Here is an 18,270-nt window from a genome sequence, read left to right as displayed (position 1 = left end):
GCTCACGCTCTCTCCTCTAAATAAATGTTTAAAAACAAACAAAAACCTTCCTGTATAGCAGTATGTCTTTCCAATCCTTTTTGTGTACACATTTAGTTTTGTGTTAATATTTTGTAACCTTTTTAAAATTGGAATCTGTTTAATGGCTGTGTGGTATTCTAATTATTAAGTTCTATAAACGTACCATACTGTAGTTCCCAAACCTAATTACTCAACAAAATCACCTGGGAATATTTTTTTAATACAGATTCTTGGGACCCATCTACTAAATAAGAATCTCTAGAGGTACTAAGGAATCTGAATTTTTGAAGCTTACCCTGTGATTATAAAGCATTTAATTAACCTACTTAGTTAGCACATGCTTCATTTATTTAATCCACTACTGTTGAATATTGAGTTGTTTCTGAGGTTTTGCTATTATAAACAACAATCATAATAATATAAATATCTGTACAGACAGGTGTCACTCTACATACATAAACAATTATTTCCTGAGGATAATAAAGTGGGTTTTAAAAAAAAATTGTTAACGTTTATTTATTTTTGAGAGACAGAGCACAAGCAGGGGAGGGGCAGAGAGAGAGAGGGAGACACAGAATCTGAAGCAGGCTCCAGGCTCTGAGCTGTCAGCACAGAGCCCGAAGTGGGGCTTGAACCCACAAACCGTCAGATCATGACCTGAGCCAAAGTCAGACGCTTAACCGACTGAGCCACCCAAGCAACCCTGTTTGTGTTTGTTTGTTTGTTTTAAAAAAGATTTAGTGATCAGGAAATTATGAAGTAACTGCAGTTCTGAGAGTGCTCATCCCAACACAAGCACAGAATTCCATGGAAGACTGGCAGTCATCCAAGGATGACTGGACTACTTGAGAATAGGTCAAGTGGGAGCTAAATAATCCTAACACCCCTAAAAAGAAGCTCTCAAAGACAGAAGTCTGCCTTCTCCCTTATCTCCATAATCACAAAGGTCCTGCTCAAAAGGGCCCCCTTGAGTCTACAGCACAGAAATTGGCTCTTACTATCTTCGAATGTCTCATGATACTATTTTAAAATTCACATTTAGTAGTTCATATGGTATGGATCCCCAAGAATAGTTTCTTAAAGTTAGTCCCATAAACTCCTAACTATTCTCAGGCATCTTCAAGTGCAATACGTTTAAATGCTGTGTTTCCATTTTGATGGTAATATACATATATAAGGTTCAGGCTCACCAGTACAAGCCACTGAATTTCAGGGCCTGCAGTTTTAGGTTTAAGATCAAAATGGCACAAGGTAACCATCCAAAAACAAATCAATGTTTCTCAAACTAGGATCTGTGTACATAAATTCTCCGGGTTCCCTGAGAATTCACGGACTTAAAGTACAGGGACCATATTGCTCAGGCCCAGCACTCAGCAGAAATTCATCCTGCACACCAGGTCACTTCTGAGAGGTCTGCATCAGGCCTTCCAAGCCACAATTCTTGGACCCTTCTCCAGAGCAAGAATCCTTCCTTGCCTTTTAACTTCCTGACAGACACTAGCGTCTCAAGAAAACGTTCAGACTATCAAGCCCAGCCCACTCACAAGTGTTGGGGAAAAGGAAATGGGAAGTGACTTAAAGCGAGATCACACAGCAGGACAAAACTATAACCTAAGCCTTCTATCCCAACTTCAGCGCCTCGGTTAATCTGTAGAGAACGCTGATTAAAGACTCCAACGGACCTCATTCCCACCATTGCCGTCCTCCCCTGGTCCCCAACGTCCCCGCGGTCCTCTTCAAGTTGGCTCGCCTCGCTCTACTCCAGCTCTTCACAAGCAGTCCACAAGTTCTAACCGCAACCCCACGGCTTCTGACCTTCCTCCGTCTATAGGATACGCAAGCTGAAAAACCTCCATACAGGAGATACACCCTTAGGACCAGCAGCACCTCTCGCCGCAGCGGGGCCCGCTTCCAGGCGCATGCGCTAGCTTAGGTCGACGCGCGTCCGTGACGTCACGGGCGGCGCCATCTGACAGCAGCCCTGCGCGCCTGCGATCCCAGCAGAGTTGGAGCGTGTCCGTCTGGCGATTTAGCGTGCCTTGCGAGCTTGGGCACAAGAAGTCTCTCCACCACAAACTTTGGCGAGAGAAGTTCTGATGGCCGAGGGCTGCTGAAGAAAGTGAAGAAGAGTGAGCGACGCCCGCAGGAAACGTCATCAGAGCGCACCGGAAGCGGCCCGAGGATGAAGAGTAAGCGGGGTGCAGGGCCTCGAAACTGGGGTGGGGTGGGGTGTAAGTGGTCGGGGAGTTGGTGCTAGTGGGTGAACAGGGTCACTGCGAAATCCAAACGGAACTGGTGTGGGAATTGTCCTGCCTTACATAAGTGAAACTGAGGCCCAGAGTCCCGGTTGGCCTGGCTCGGTGTCTGAGCCAGGTATTGATGTCAGAGCTGGCGGCAGGTCCCCCACAGGGGCCTGCTCAATGGTGTGTGGTGTTAAAGGAGGGCCCAAGACCTTACCGCCGACTGGGCCACCGCCTCTCTGTCCACTGCCTCCCACTTGGTGACGGTGGTTAAGGCCCTGATACTCTTTACGACCTGGTTTCCCCTTCTGTAAGGTACTGGTAGTGGTATCTGCCCAGCCTTCCTGATGTTCTGTGAACGACCCTTGTCAGGTGGAAAGCGTTGGGAGCATGCTGGGGAATGGTACCGCTAACCCAGGACTGGGGAGTTGAGCAAAGGATAGCAATGCCAAGGAGGGGAGCAAGCACCCAGGGGAGTGTAGACACCGTTAAAGCTGGTCTTTGGCTCAGTATTTTCATTTCGATCTATGCCACTCCCTATCTCTGTTACCAAGTTACGTGTCTCAGCTTATATGAGCTGCAATTTTCTCATGTGCATAATAGGAATAATAACCACTTTAAAGGATTGTTGTGAAAATATGTGTAACTTTTAACCAGGTACATGGCAAGTAATGAATGCTGGATAGTCGTTATGTATATTGCTTCAGAAAAGACTTTCATGTCTAAACAACCGTGGCAGTTGAAGCAAAGTCGTTCCTGGGGTGCTCTTTAGAAATAAGTTTTACTCCCATTCTTCCATCTGAGGGAGAGCCAGACTCTGAATATAATATAATATAATATAATATAATATAATATAATATAATATAATATAATATAATATAATATAGTATAATGTAATGTAATGTAATGTAATATATAACATAACATAATATATAACACATTGGTTTGCTTTTTCATATGTACTCAAGGAAGCATAAGGGACCTGGAGTGAGATTGATAGAGCATTGTGTAAACCATATTTTCTAGTCTTTTGACCCTTAAACCAGGCCTTTGTCTTATTCTTATTCCATTCACACCCGTACTCTGTCCCTACAGCCATCTTTTTATTCTTCAGGCAAATTAGGAAATGTGGAAGTTTTTAGAGGTCAAAACCACATTGATCAATATCTATTTTGAGCTTGAATAAAGACCTACTGTATTTTATCAGTTTAGGACACCATCTATTGTATGATACATCCCAATTTCATAGATGTTAAAATGTGAAAAATCTTTTTTTTAACATCTTACAGTCAACAAAGTGTAATATTTCCTACCATCTGCATCCTGGGACTCTCTAGTGTATAACTTTTTTTTTTTTTAAGTTTATTTATTTATTTTGAGAGAGAGAGCAGGGGAGGAGCAGAGGGAGAGAGAGAGAGAATCCCAAGCAAGCTCTGCACTGCCATTACAGAACCCAACGTGGGGCTCAAATTCAAGAACCATGAGGCCATGAGCTGAGCTGAAACCAAGACCAAGAGTCAGATGCTTAACCAGTGAGCCACACAGACATCCCTCTATCATATAACTTTTAAATGAGTTGCTTCATTAGACTTCTAGAGCAACTGTTCAAGCTCCTAACCAAGCTCCTAACCAAGCTCCTAGTGTGGTCTGCTGAACTGCAGTAGCATCTGAAACTTGTTACAAATGCAGAATCTGGGATTGGGGCCCAAGTGTCTACATTTTAATGAGATCCTAGAGATGCTTATGTAAATTAACAGTTGAGAAGCACTGTTCTAAAGCACACCTTCGGAACTTCTCAGATGGGTGGTCGGGGGTGGGGGGGAATAAGAGGCATCCAAGAAAGCTTTGAAGCTGTGCTCTCTATAGCACCCAATCTTCTTCTATCTCTAAGTAAGCATAGTTATTTTCATAGTTAGAAAAGTCTTTGCTTTATAGCCATACCCAATAGGAATTATCATTTCTTATTTGTTTGTTTGCTTTAATCCCCCAGGTGTGATCTACCACGCCTTTTCTCAGAAAGAGGCAAAAGAGTTCGATGTTCAGGTACTGTGCATGGCAGGAAGTCTGGGAACAACAGAGGTGATGACAGAATGGCTTAGTACTCCAGTCTTGCTTTAGATGTCCTTTCCCACATCTTACTCCTCGTCTTTCTAGTAGATGTGTTAGGCTCAGCCAAGATCTGTTGTTCTGATGGCCTGTTTCCATATGCTGGCCTCTTCTTATCTTGTTTGGTAAACCAAGACTTCTTAATCTTGTGTCATCTTTCACTGTGCCGAGGTCACTGGACTATGCCCACCTGAAACTTGGCGAAGTGAGCACTATCATTTGACTTTGTCACTGTGCCCCCTTTACTCTTTTTTTTTTTTTTAACGTTTATTTATTTTTGAGACAGGGAGAGACAGAGCAAAAACGGGGGAGGGTCAGAGAGAGGGAGACACAGAATCCGAAACAGGCTCCAGGCTCTGAGCTGTCAGCACAGAGCCCGACGCGGGGCTCGAACCCACGGACCGTGAGATCATGACCTGAGCCGAAGTCGGCCGCCCAACTGACTGAGCCACCCAGGCGCCCCGATGTGCCCCCTTTACTCTTGAAGAGGGCAGGCAAATCACGTTTCATAAGTGGAATATATGGATTATATTTGGATGCTGCACACATGCTTTGTCAGTTTGGCAGAAGCTCCACTGGTGACTCCTCTTGAAGGAGTTAACATGAAACCAAGATTTTAAAAGATTGATATCCCTTTATCTGGCTTCTCCATGAAGAGGGACTACTTAGGTATTTAAAAGAAGCAAATAATTGTCCTCTCACAGTAATAATGATGATGATCATGAGTCTTTAGTTAGTATCTAAAGGTGCAAAGCTGAAGCCAACTGCCATTTTTACTGTGAGCTACCTTGAGGATGAGGTGAATCACATCTTCATGCCCCCCCTTGCCCCCTCTTCTCCTCCATAAGAGAGAGCTTATTATTGACACATGAGCTTCAGGGTGTTCGCAGCCCGGTTAGTGCAATAGGGTTCAGGAGATGGCCCAGCGAAGAGGCAGGGCCTCAGTAGACAGTGCTCGCTGGGGCTGTGGCAGACCTAGGACAGAGGCACCTGAATGAGGAGTAGATTGGTGGAGCTCCCAGCTTAAGAGGCAGAGGTGTTTGGAGTTCCTTCAAGAATTACGTGTTATTTTGCCCAGAGGTCCTAAGAGCCTGTGCTAAGTACAGTGAATTGATGTTCTGCTCTGTGTGGGAGAAGTTGAGCACAGGAGGCTGAGATGCATTGGCTCTTCCTTTCCCCAAGTGGTGCGGGAGCAGACTTAGTGAGTAGCCATGACATGTCCACGGGGCCAAACCCGAGGAAAGAGGATTGCATCGTGGGTACAGTGTCAAAATTCCTACCCCCCAAGGCATGGCCCACCCTGGAGCAGCATGTGGTGCCAGCTTCCCAAGCGTCAGATCACTTCCTTTGAGGCCATAGCTTGGTTCTCTGAACTCGCCTTCCTCTGGTCATGACTGATTAAGTGTTGTCATACGTTTCCCAAGCTTTCCTCCTTGCCAAGGGTCAGAGAAGTCTTTTCTTCCACATATAAAGGGGTTTTGGTTTTTTTATCCTCAAAATAACCTCTAAGAAGTAGGGCAGGAAGTCGAATTTTGACGTGGCTGTTTTGTGTGGCAGTCACAAATTGGCATTTGAGTGTGACTTTCGCATCTGAACAGCTGTGGGAGCTAACATCCAGCACATGAGTGGCTGTGTGAGGTTCACTGGGCAGATAGATGGGTCCGCGATGGCGTCCCGTCTGCGGTTGCAGTGCTGTGTAAGAGGGCGTGGGTTCCAGGGCTGTCCCAACCAGAGCAGTGGGCACCGTGCCACCTTGTCCCTGTGCAGCTTCCGGGAGCCCAGCAGGCCGAGGCCTTCGTGAAGGCCTTCCTGAAGCGCAGCTTGCCCCACATGAGCCAGCAAGCCCGCGAGGACCACCTGCAACGCAAGGCTGTCGTTCTGGAGTACTCCGCTCGCCGGAAGCGAAAAGAGAAGAAAAAAAAATCCAAAGGCCTCTCTGCCAGGCAGAGGAGGGAGCTGAGGCTCTTTGACATTAAGCCAGAGCAGCAGAGGTACGCCAAATCTTTCCTGCCTTTCTACGTAGGGCAGCTTAATCTTCCCTGTCTCGGCTGGACTTGGGAAGCCCAGCGCCTTTGGCAGCCCCTTTCCTCTTAAGCTGTAGGAGCTTCTCCCACTTCTGCCACAAGGGGGCAGCGTTCCTTTACCAATTCAGACCGTGTTTGGGCTTGGCTTTTAAAGTGAGACGCGGTGAGGCTCTTGCTGTTTTAGTGTTTGGCTTCCGTCCTAGCCTTAACTAATGAGACTCGTGCCATAAGTGAGTCTGTTACCCATGGCAACAGGCTGTTTGTCTTTCAGCTTTCCTAGAAAAAGAGGAATTGATATTTCTTAATATATACTCTTTATAGCTTTTAATAGTACTAGACAGAATCATCCACTGGGGTTTTATTGCCAAAGAATGTGCTGCCCACATGTTGTAGAAGTTTCTGAAAGGGACGCATCATTCCGTGGGAGGATGTGTTCCTCCCTCCAGCCGACACTGCATCTCTCCTTGGCCACGGTTCTGCACATGTGCGTCTTAGGACTGGTTTTAGACTCTCACGCCAAGACCGGTAGCCAGATAGCCTCCCACATCCCACAAAACAAAGTCATTCACTTTGTCCGTGGCCCCTGTTGCAAAAAGAGCTGGCCTTTGGGTGGAGGAAGGGGCCGCTGCCTGCCCAGTTTTCCTCGCTGGCTTCTGCACCCATAGAGCCCACTTCAAGTGTGCTGCCTGAGGTTCTCACTTTTCTAACCAATAGTGTCATGTAAACAGACTCCCCATGAGGTAACAGGACCAGTACTGATGACCCCAGAGGACAGCCTTTGAGGTCCTCTTACCTGTTCCCTCCCTTTGGTCCCACCACCTGCTCAGTCACCTTCCAGACACCTGTTACCTTCCATGGGGGTGTACATGACAACCAGCAACTCCTGTTTACTCCTGGCTTACCGGGTTCTGCTCTTGTAACAGAAGACCTCAAGTAGCAGTGGCTTAAGCAAGATCAAAGTTTGTTTCTCTCATGAAAAGAAGTCTGCGTGAGCACCACCCTGAGCTGGTGTGGCAGAAACCCAGGCAGTGCCTCCCCGGGTGCATCGTGGCTGCTCTGTCACCTGTGGATGTTGCCTCATGGTCTAAGGTGTCTGAGCCCCAGCTGTCAAGGCTGTATCTAGCCAGCAAGAAGGGTGGAGGGGCAAAGGAGGGCAACACCTTCTTCTCACTTAGCCTCAAGAGGGTTCTAGCAGTGAGGAAACTGAGGTTGAAAAGGTGAAGGTACTTGCTTTTAGTCAGGTTATCTGCTGTAGAACTAGGATCTGCACCCAGCCCCCAGTGACCCAGGTCAGGATCCTTGGCATCAGGCCATGCTCTGTGTTCTCTCGATGTTATATTGCCCAGCTCATGTCACCTAACTTTTTACTTCTTTCTGACTTTGGTTCCACAGTTACAATCTTTTTCTCCCTCTACATGAACTCTGGAAACAGTACATCCGGGACCTGTGCGGTGGTCTCAAGCCAGACACGTGAGTTGCATTTCTGAAGCCTTGCCCTTTGGGGCAAAACCCAAGTCTTATGATCACTATAAATGCAACCTTAGGAGCCAGTTGGCCACAGATGTTTGTAGACCTGTTTGATCCTTTCAGAACTCTTGATCATGGTGTATGTTAAGGGCTTCTGTTTACCTCCTAGGCAGCCACAGATGATTCAGGCCAAGCTGTTAAAGGCAGATCTTCATGGGGCTCTTGTTTCAGGTAACTTACCTAAGATCATATGGTCACCCGAATGCCCAAGGCATCACTCAGTGGCACCATAACTCTGTGCTACAGGGTTAGACACACTCCTTGCCATGTGGATATTTCCAGACCACCAACACTGAGAGTGGGAGACAACTAGATACCTAAGCTAGTTATGGCCACTTTTTGGACACACTCTAAATGGTCTTTGTGTACCTTTCCACTCAAGGACCCCACCTACTATCCCAGAGGGCACAGCAGCTGCTGGCACTTGCCCACAGCCTTGAACAGAAAGTCCCTTTCATCCACTTCCCCATGGTTTTAAATGTCAGCTATGGACTTACAGCTCCCAGGTTGTCCTCTCCAATGCAGACCTTCCCCTGAACATCTTTGTTCATCCTGCTGTCCTGTCCTACATGTGGGATGTAGCCACCCACATGTCCATGGGTGTCATAAGCTACACATATCCAAAACAGCTCCAGGCCTCTCCATAAATCAGCCCTTTCCCTGGGGTTCCCCATCTCTGTTCATGGTACCAGTGTTTACCCTGGCTGTTCAGGCCAAAAGCCTGGGAAAGATCACATTTCTTCTTTCTTAATCCCTCACCTCCATCCATCAGCATGTCCTAGTCCCCAAATATAGGCCTCCACCATCTCCCCTGGATTCCTGTAGAAGCTGCTGACACACTTCTCCCCCAACCAGGCAGCCAGAGGGAAGGTTTTATACCAGAAATCAGACCATGTTTCTCTTCTACTTCCTTACTGTGGTCTGAAAGGCCCCTATGACTTTATTGAACACCAGGTCTAACCACAGTGGCCTGATTTCTGCTTCTCCCACACCAAGCTTGGCCATGCCTCAGGGCCTTTGCATTTGTCCCTTCTCCCTGCCCAGAATTCTGTGTGTTCACAGACTGACTGCTTCTCATTATTCAGGCCCCTACTCAGATGTCACTTCCCCCGAGGGTCTACCATCACTAAAACCCTCCTCCCCATTACCTTGTTCTTTTTTTGTTCATAGCAATTACCGCTGTCAAAACACAGTTTTGTGGTTTGGTACACATTCCCCTCCTACCATTGGAACATCAGCTCCTTAAGAACAGAACCTAGGACAGTCTTATTCACTGCTGTGCCTAGCATCTACCTCAAACAGTGCCAGGCACATAGCAAGCGCTCAGTCCGCTGCCTACACTGGGGCATGGGTCAGGAGAGGTGAGGGGCTGGCTCCCTGTGGGGGCAGTTCACCCTACTCGTTGCTCGATGGCCGGAAGCAAGATTCCATTCTGGCCAGAGTTTGGGAGGTCGTGGGAAGACCATGATGGACAGGTGTCCCTTCAGATTCCATCAGTGACACTTGGCCCCTTCCCAGCAGCCTGTGGGTCTTGGTGGTGCCGGACATACCCGTGACCTCTTGGCTCCAGAGTCCTTCCCATGACCCCCATGGCTGCAGGCCCTCCAAAGGACACCTTGGCAAAGCAACCCAGAGGCTACAAAGCCACAGGCAAGGGATTGGGACTTTGACTTCTCATCCAGCTTGGTCCCTGTCGAGCTGAGGAACTTCCCCCTGCCTAGCTGGTTGTGGCTCCCCCAGCACCACAGAGGCCAAGGCTTCAAATGCCCTTTTCTTTTGCAGTCACAAAATCCAAATGCCCCTCCTATGTGGGTGTTACAGGAATCCTTCTACAGGAAACAAAGCACGTTTTCAAAATTATCACCAAAGAAGACCGCCTAAAAGGTACGTAACTGTGTCTCAGGGCGTTGTGGTTTGTGGCCTCCCCAGCTTCATCAGCCGTTTACTAGTGGCTTCAGTGGGTCAGTTTGGTCTCTCACGTCAGCACAGATTACAGATACCTGCTGACCATGCAGTCCACACCTTCAGAGGGCATCCTTGCCCCCGTGGCTCTCCCTGAGGCATCCCTGCACCCAGTCAGCAGCGTCGGCCTGATATGATGGAAGGAAGGGCTGTAGGGTCTGCCTCCAGACACCTGAGTCTACTTCTATGATGGAGACCCCCCCCCCCACCCTGCCCAAAGGCTGCTGCCTCTCAGAGGAAGGGGGTAAGCAGACAATGGGGGGAGCTAAGGTGGTGCCTGTCCCTGGAGTGTTCCAAGATCTTTCCCTTTCTGGTGACCCTTTGGGTCATCCACTTGATGTGCTAGAGCTCACTGTTGTAGCAAAGATGGGTGTGCACCACTGGTCTGTCGAGATTTCCATACTCCTTGCCTGCAAATCTGAGATTTCAGAACCACAGTGGGAGGTTTTGGTTCCTTAAATTTTGGAGCTTGGTTTTTCTTGTTGCTGCCTTCCATTTCCTTGTATTCTCACTGTAAACCTCAGAAAATGGTGCACAGGTGTCCCCAGTGAGCACAGGCCATGAGTCCATCTTAAGGTGATGTGGGAAGACCTATTTCTAGCACTTTTTCTGGGAATTTGGCTTGAGCCTTTGACCCTGAAAATTGGGTGTTGAGTTATATCTACGGTCTGAGTAAACTGGCCACATGACCGAATAATGCCCTGTGATCCTGGTACTGCTAACCTTTGTGGGTTTCCCATTTCTTATTAGCTTACTTTTTTTTTTAATTTTTTTAATGTTTATTCATTATTTTTGAGAGAGAGAGACAGATCACGATCAGGGGAGGAGCAGAGAGAGAGGGAGACACAGAATCCGAAGCAGGCTCCAGGCTCCGAACTGTCAGCACAGAGCCCGACGCGGGGCTCGAACTCACAGACCGTGAGATCGTGACCTGAGCTGAAGTCAGACCTCAACCGACTAAGCCACCCAGGCACCCCTTTGCTTACTTTCTAATACAGACATTTTAGGAATAGTTTCTGCATAAACGTGAACTTACTGTCAGGATTTTTTTTTTTTTTCCTCATCCTTTTTCCTCCTTTGTTTTCCAGTTATCCCCAAGCTAAACTGTGTGTTCACAGTGGAAATTGATGGCTTTATTTCCTACATTTATGGAAGCAAATTCCAGCTTCGGTCAAGTGAGCGATCTGCAAAGAAATTCAAAGCAAAGGGAACATTTGACCTGTGAGCTCTTTGCTATGGAGGCAATTGTTTGTGACCCCAAGGACTGGAAACACCTGAGTGCCCGCCTTTCGGTGAAAAGATGGCCAGGCCGGTTCTAGTTATAGACCACCTCTACCCCATTAACACTGGAGTTAAGAACAATTCATCATCCAGGAAAAAACACACCACAATGAACGAAGAAGTCAGGGAATGTAGGGATGTCCATGTCTAGGTGATTTTGAACTTGTATTGCTCCCATGAGAGAAAAGACTGGCAGAAAACACCAGGATTACCACGGGTTGACTTGACTAGTGGCATTATTAGATTTTTATTTCTCCTTCATACTTTTCTGTGTTTCCTGAATGGTCTGCGATGAATCCGTTGTTTATGTAATAATAAAATATTAGTAGGCACTAATAGGCTCTTGTTGGGAAGAAACAGTCCCTCCAACGCAGCTGGTTTGGAAGGGAAGTGAGCCAGAGGCTGTGCCTGAGTGGCGGCTTCACTTTCACCCTGTAGACAGCTGCCATCAGGCACCCAATTCCCAGGGTCAGACGGTGTATCTGACATGTTGTTTTACATCACACCCACTGTCGAACTCCTTGACCTAACTGGAGTTCCCCTTGCTTTTCCAGGGAAGCAGAAGAGTGAGGGGTGACGTCGCAGAGGGGCTTTGGACTCATTTCACTCTAGGGATTAGAACTGGGATGGGACACGGAGGCAGCATGCCGCGTCAGGGTGTGCTTTAATGGCTCTTCAGTACTGGGAGCTCGGACCTGTATACAGAACATTGTATTCCTGTGGCTCTTAGGCTCCAGGGAAGGTAGGCTGAGGGGAAATAAGACTGCAGCTCTGATCTACCAGGCAAGCCTGAGTCCCCAGCTGTGCCACCTCAGCTGAGCCCCTGGTTCCATTCTGCTACCTGAAGCCTTGGCTGTTCTGTCTGACCAGCCCTGTGTGGCGGTGTGCTTCTAGGCTGCTAGCTGACGTCCTTCTAGGCAGGCATGAGCAAGGACAGGGCGTGGACCAGCGTCCAGTGTTCGGTATTAGGAACGTCACAGAGCTCAGAAGGACCCACGGCCCCTTTCCTTTTGAGAAGTGGGCTTTTGCCGACCAACCAGAAACATGCCTGGTGACAAACTGGCAGCAAATCCATGAGCTTTCTCTTCCTTTACTCCAGGAGAAGCAGCTTTGTCATATGTCCCACTTGGCCTCCACACTGGAGGCGAGACACCCCAGGGAGAGGTAAACACCGACTTTATGACAGGAGAGCAGGAAGACCTTGCTCAGTGCCACTACACGCCCGCCCCCCGCCAAAGGCTCAGAGGGTGCCTGCTTCTGTCTGTGTGGTGTCCTTGCTCATCAGGATGGTCCTGAGGTGGTGTGGATGCTCTCCCCTTGCGGCCATCGCTGCCTGTGGGGCAGGTTTCAGGCCCCAGCACCACTTCCGACGGGCGGCCTGGCCCGGCGACTGAGCCCTGTGCGCTAACAGCCTTGTTTTGCCACAAAAGACTCAGACTCCATGCTCGCCTGCCCAGGGCCTTACCACCTGAGAGAGCAGAGCTGGTGTGAACCCCGTGGTCTGGCTGCACAGCCATGCTTCTGACCACAGGGATGAAAAGATGCTGCTCTGAGCGTGTACGTGGTCCCTTTATTGCCCGGGCTCCCACTGAGGGAATGGCTGCTTCCCATATGAAGTGGCTCGTCCTTCTGACCATCTGAAAGTGCCACTCTGGTCACAGCATAGGTGCTATAACCCCCTAAACACATTGCTCTTGCCTTCCCCTCTGTAACGTAAAAGGCAGCCAACATGTAAATACACAGTTGCTTTCTAGAAAAGTTGTTGGTGCCACTTGCCACATGAAATCTGTTTTTCATTTGGCGCAGACTCAAGTTCTCATGTGAGTGGCTGTGTAATTGGTAGACTTCTCTCCCCCTCTTCCCAAGGACACTTGAACACTCACCTGCCATGAAGCCGCTGCTGTGCATGCCTGTTTCTGGGATGCCCTGTGGTCCCCACAGCCCACCTGGGGGCCATTGGGTCCTGTGCCCTAAGGCCCATTACATCCTCCTAGGCAGAGAAGGGCCCAGGCCCGGCAGGACACTGGCTCTAAGTGATCATCCTGATGAGGCTGCACTAACTGCTCCCCAGAACAAGGCCCGAAGCCCAGGGAAGTGGACCAGGGCTGGCCATGCTCCCACAACTGTGGCACAAGGTTTGTCATGGAGGCCAGTGTGGTACTTTGTGGTCAAGCCTCCCATCTCCCCTGTGCAGGGGGCAGGATCCTGGTGAAGCTGAGGCCTTGAATGTGTAGGCCAGTGTGAGACACAGCTAAACCCGCCTCACGCATAAACCTTCATGTGCTGGAGAGACTTGTGCTTCCCTGGGTCTCAGGGGGCTGCAGGGCCAGGAGACATCAGCCCAGGGACCCACTATTCTCCAAAAAGTGAGCAGACCCTAGGGCCCTTTACATTCCCCAGGGCCGACTCTGTGGAGGATGGGGCCATAGCACAGGCCTACAGAGGACAGGCCAAAGCCTCTCCAGGGGAAGAAAGGGACAAAACACCTGGAGGGGAAAGTGAGGGGTGGCCTGGGTCATGGCCACTGTGTTAGCTTGGGCCGTCCTAACAAAATACTGCAGGTGGACAGTTTCAACAACAAAAAATTCTTTTCTCAGGGCTGAAAGTCCAAGATAAGTTGCTGTCCAAGTTGATGTCTGGTGATAGCTTTCTCCTTGGCCACCGTCTTGTGTCCTCACATGGCCTTCCTCTGTGCATACCTGCGGGAAAAGAGAGAGAGCAATCTGGTGTCTTCCTCTTCTTAGACACCAGTCCTATGGGTTAGGGGTCCACCTTTATGACCTCATTTCACCTTAGTTAAGGCTCTATTTCCAAGTACAGTCACATTGGGGGTTAGGGCTTTGACAGGAATTTGTGGGGATGTACTTCAGTACATAATAGCCACGGAGCTGTCCCAACCAGAACAGGAGGCCCCAGCTGGAGTCCCTCAGGCTCCAACCCCCACACTGGCCCGGCCTGCCACACCCCTGTTCAGGGTACTTGCACCACTAGCTCGTCCAGCCAGTCCATCACCACTGGGTCCCATGACTGGCTCGTACAGGAACTTAGGTCCAGCTGCCTCTCCGTTGCCAGATTCCCTCACCCTGCCACCAGGGCCAGGCACAGTCTGGTGGGGGAGGACATATGTGCACAGGTGGCAGGGTGGACAGGGAGGACCCCTGGAGGGGGAGGCTTGATCCAGGCAGCTGTGGGATGTGGAGAGTGGGAACACAGGCCTGCAGAGAGTCATGGAGGACCGAGGAAATCACCTCCCTGCAAGGCTCCGGGCCAGCAGGAAGAAAGGGGGGAAGGGGTCACGGGGCTATGGCTACCAGCCCCAAACCCTAGGAGGTGCCTCAGGTTCTGTCCAATTCAGTGGAGGAGAGAGATACTAGGGAAGTTCTAATCCACAGGGCAAGGTGTGGAATCCCACTGACCCATGCGCCCAGTCCAGAAGTCTCTGGGGGCCTCCCTGTCAGCCCCTGGCAAATGGGGCCATGAGACTGGACCAGCATTTCCTGAGGTGGGGTCCTAGAACTTCTGCGTGAGGGTCAGCAGGACACATGTTAAAGCAGCCGGCCCCTGGGCTGCAGACTCCAGCTTCGTGTTTCCCCCACACCGCATCCGGCTCCTCTAGTCATTGAAGTTTGAGGATCGTGGACTCCAGATGGTGTCTAAAGTCTCTTCCAGTTCTGGCGTCTGGACTGTGATTTAAGATTTGGGACTCTCAGGATGGTGTTTCCTGGATGCTGGAAAAGATTGTCAAATGACTGATCTCTCAGGTTCTGAAGAGTAAACATGAACATTCCCCAAAAAAGCCATAAATTATGGTAAAAAGCTTTCTTTCTGGACAATGGCTTTCGTTTTAATTTAGTTTGCATTTCTTAGCTATAATGCCTAATTAAGACATCTGTTAAATGCCTATAATATTAATTTAATAGGGGGGTTCTAATAGAACTGTATTGGAATTGTCCATTTAATTAACCTCATGGGCCTTTAATGGATGTCTTAAATAGACATCATTAACAAGAGTGCTAGACAAATTAAAATTAGAGTCAATAACATTCTTGGTAATTTTTCCTGAGCTGTGAAGGACGAGCATTGCTAAGTAGACAGACACAGAGACGGGCGGCACAGAGGAGTGGCAAAGCTGGCGTCCCCAGCAGGGACCCAGAACCTGCAAGGCCCCAGGTGGGAATCAATCATTCTGTGTCCTGGCCTGCCCTTCATGCACCTTCCACAGGCAAAGCTTGCTGGCCTGGTCCTTTAAGAGTGAGTCCTGGATGGGATTGGGGGGCGCGAGGCAAGGAGGAAGATGGACCTAAATGCCAGGTAACTGCATGGATCACATGAGAGGGGACAGACAGCCGAGGGCAGGGTACAACAGGCTGTGCTGGGTGGGTAGAGTGGGGTGAGACAGGATGAAACGGGGAGCGTGCCCATTGTGCCCCCACTTCTCCACTGAGCAGTCTCACTCAGGTGAACTACATTGTTCAGAGTGCGGTCCCCCTCTCCACATCTCACGTGGCCTCTCAGGGCACCTGACTGGGTTAACCAGTCCCTCCCTCCTGAAGCCCTTCTGTGTCCCCACACTCCCTGGTCCCCTGCCTCCTGGCCACTCCCTCTCTGCCCTTTCATGGATCCTCCTCCTCTTCCAAGCTTCTAAATGTTGGAACGCCCTGACCTCCATCCTTGGACTCCCTCCCACCTTTCCCCATAGCCGGGTCTCACCCACATCTCCCAACACACTCGGCTTGGAAGATCCTATCAGCAGCCTAGCTTCCCCCAACTCTCGACCGGAATCCAGAACTTTATAGTCTGCCTCCTCTAATTTGAGTGTGAGCTCCTTTGAACTCACAATGACTGCTTTGATGGCTGGTGTATCCCCAGTGATCTAGGAGCACTTGCTGACCTGGAACGGGTACTCAGTGAACAGTTGTTGAGGGAACGGAAGCCACCGCTCAATGACCTGGATATGCAATGGCATCCTGACCTGACGTGGCTGCACAAGAATTATCGACTTTCTCCGAGTGCACTCCCCCTTCAGTCCCACCTCGGTGAACGGGCTCTGTCTCCAGTTAACCCAGGAGCTCTGCCAGAAACCCAGGAGCTCTCCTTGACCCCTCCCTTGTGTTCACACCTGCCCCCTCTCTGATCTGTCGTGATGTCCTGATGGCTCTCCCTCCACCTGCTCCTGCTCTCAGCCACCCACCCACCACTTCACAGCCACAGCCCCTCGCGGCCTCCCTGCCTCCACGTGTGGCCCCACCACAGTCCAGGCGCCCTTTGTGAAGTGGGGCCGCCTCTTCTGCTCAAAGCCCTCAAGTGACTTCCCAGTACACTTAGCGTTAAAGCCAGCTTCTGACCAGGGTCGTCGAGGGGCCCCCCAAGACCTAAGCCAGCCTGCCTCTCCCACCTCCACAGTGTCCCGCCCCTATGCCTTTTCTACCTACCTCTGTCCCACTCAGAGCGTTGGTACCTCCTGCCTGGGACTCCTCCCCTGGGCCCGCAACCACAAGGCATCTCCCTCCTCCACATTCAGCTCTCCACAACCGGCTGGCCTCCCTCTCAGAGGCCCCCACACCGGTCGCTTAGCAGTGTGACCTCATCTCCCACTGCATGCAGCACTTCCCAGTAACCTTTCCTGCTTGTTTATTGTCGTTTTCTTCCACTAGAATGTAAGCTCCATGAGCACTAGGACTTGGCCTGTCTTGTACACCATTATATCCATTGTAACCTGTGTGCAATCTGGAATGCTGCCTTCCTCATAATTAGTGTTCAGTTAAATACTTGTCTGGCCAAACACACACAGTGAGCCAAGGGTGGGGCCCTAATGGTGGATAAGGGCTGGTGCACATGGCAGCCCTTCTGTGTCAGAAGGCCTCCCCACACCTCCATCTGGCCCAGACGGATGCCTCCTCCTCTGTGGCTTTCCACAGCAGAGTGGCATTGTGTCCTGAGACCCAGAGGCCACCCCACCAGTTTGTGCCAGCAGGCACCCAGACAGCGGCCATGCCCAGGTGCCACGCAGCCCTGCCCTTCCCAGCTGCCCAGCCAGATGGGCTTTCGCTCCCTGAACAGCCGTGACATGCGTTGTGTGGGGCAGGCACTTTCTCTGTCATTTCCAGCTGTGCCCATTGGAGCTAGGGTGTAGGTAGAGGCAGGTGTGGCTGGTGCTGGGCAACCCGGCCCGGAGACCCTGGCGTAACAGTCAGAAAACCCAAGTTCAAGACCCAACTTACTCTTGACCTTCATTTACAAACACAAATGACATGAATAAGGGAGTGTGGTGCTTATGGTAGATTCATTTAATCTATGTGAATTAAGCTGTACCCCCTGCCAGAAGCCAGGGGGAGGGGCGGGGATAGAGCTCCCAGTGCCCCGCCCCTCCGTTCGGTGGACATTTGCCTTGCAGTGGCTGAGGTGGAAAAGCGTCCTTAGTCGCTCTTCGTCTCCCCAAAACGTGTGTGACCGCGATGGTGTTCCTAGTAACACAGGACCTAAACCAGTGGTGTGCTGGAGGGGCTCAGGAGAGCCAGTGTGTGTATCTCTGCCTTCCTCTCCGCTCATGCTGGCAGCTCGAAACAGGCCATTGTGGGAATGTTCACACCACGCTGCGAATCAGGGCTCGTCCAACAGTTACTAGCACACCACCACCCTGAACTCAAACCAGCTCCCCCTGTTCAGGAGAGGCCAATGAGCACCATCAAGCCCAGTGAGTTGGGCCTCCAGAGAGGGCAGGGTCTGTCCTTGCAGCTCCCTCCCATGGGAGACCAAACATGCCGCCTGGGCCCAACGCCTTGGGTGCCCATGGGCTGAGGGCTGCCTCACAAGTGCAGGGGCGGGGGGGGGGGGGTAGGGACACGGGGTCCATGCCAGGGACACCTGAGAGGTCTGGAGATGGAACAGGCTTCTCTTGGGACCTGACCTTAAGGCGAGGCCAGAGAGCTGAGCTGGCTTTAGGCAGGAAGGGACCTCCTGCAGGGGAACTGGAGGTGGGAAGTAGGGCTGGGAGGGGAGAGTAGGGATGAGCAGCTAGCACCTGAGGCACTGGGCAGGGCAATGGGAAGCCAGCCCAGGGAGGGGCCAGAGTGAGGGCTGGAGACCAGCAAGGAGGCCGTGGCCCATGA

The 18,270-nt window shown here is 50.5% G+C and overlaps 1 protein-coding gene across 2 annotated transcripts; it reads left to right on the top strand.

Annotated features, from left to right (window-relative positions):
• Positions 1–1,972: 1,972 nt before the first annotated feature.
• Positions 1,973–11,497, top strand: POP4 (POP4 ribonuclease P/MRP subunit). Of its 2 annotated transcripts, XM_040445598.1 has the most exons (7): positions 1,973–2,210; positions 4,252–4,304; positions 6,135–6,358; positions 7,784–7,861; positions 8,028–8,089; positions 9,701–9,802; positions 10,969–11,497. In XM_040445598.1, exons 1-7 carry the CDS (start codon positions 2,204–2,206, stop codon positions 11,103–11,105), a joined length of 663 nt encoding a protein of 220 aa, XP_040301532.1. In that variant the 5' UTR covers positions 1,973–2,203; the 3' UTR covers positions 11,106–11,497. The 2 variants fall into 2 exon arrangements, with proteins under 2 accessions (XP_040301532.1, XP_040301533.1); XM_040445599.1 differs by lacking the exon at positions 4,252–4,304 and having other exon boundaries at positions 1,974–2,210.
• The last annotated feature ends 6,773 nt before the right edge of the window (positions 11,498–18,270 follow it).

This window comes from Herpailurus yagouaroundi, unplaced genomic scaffold (genome assembly GCF_014898765.1).
Source record: "Herpailurus yagouaroundi ecotype Mexico unplaced genomic scaffold, PumYag 194, whole genome shotgun sequence".
NCBI classification, from domain to species: domain Eukaryota; kingdom Metazoa; phylum Chordata; class Mammalia; order Carnivora; family Felidae; genus Herpailurus; species Herpailurus yagouaroundi.
Note: the sequence above shows the minus strand (reverse complement) of the source record. Positions and strands in the feature narration are given on the sequence as shown.

Excerpts from the sequence above, each read along its gene's own strand:
- POP4 (XM_040445598.1), top strand. Across the intron at positions 4,305-6,134 it reads CAAAAGAGTTCGATGTTCAG|CTTCCGGGAGCCCAGCAGGC; the intron begins GTACTGTGCATG and ends GTCCCTGTGCAG. Across the intron at positions 8,090-9,700 it reads TCATGGGGCTCTTGTTTCAG|TCACAAAATCCAAATGCCCC; the intron begins GTAACTTACCTA and ends TTTCTTTTGCAG.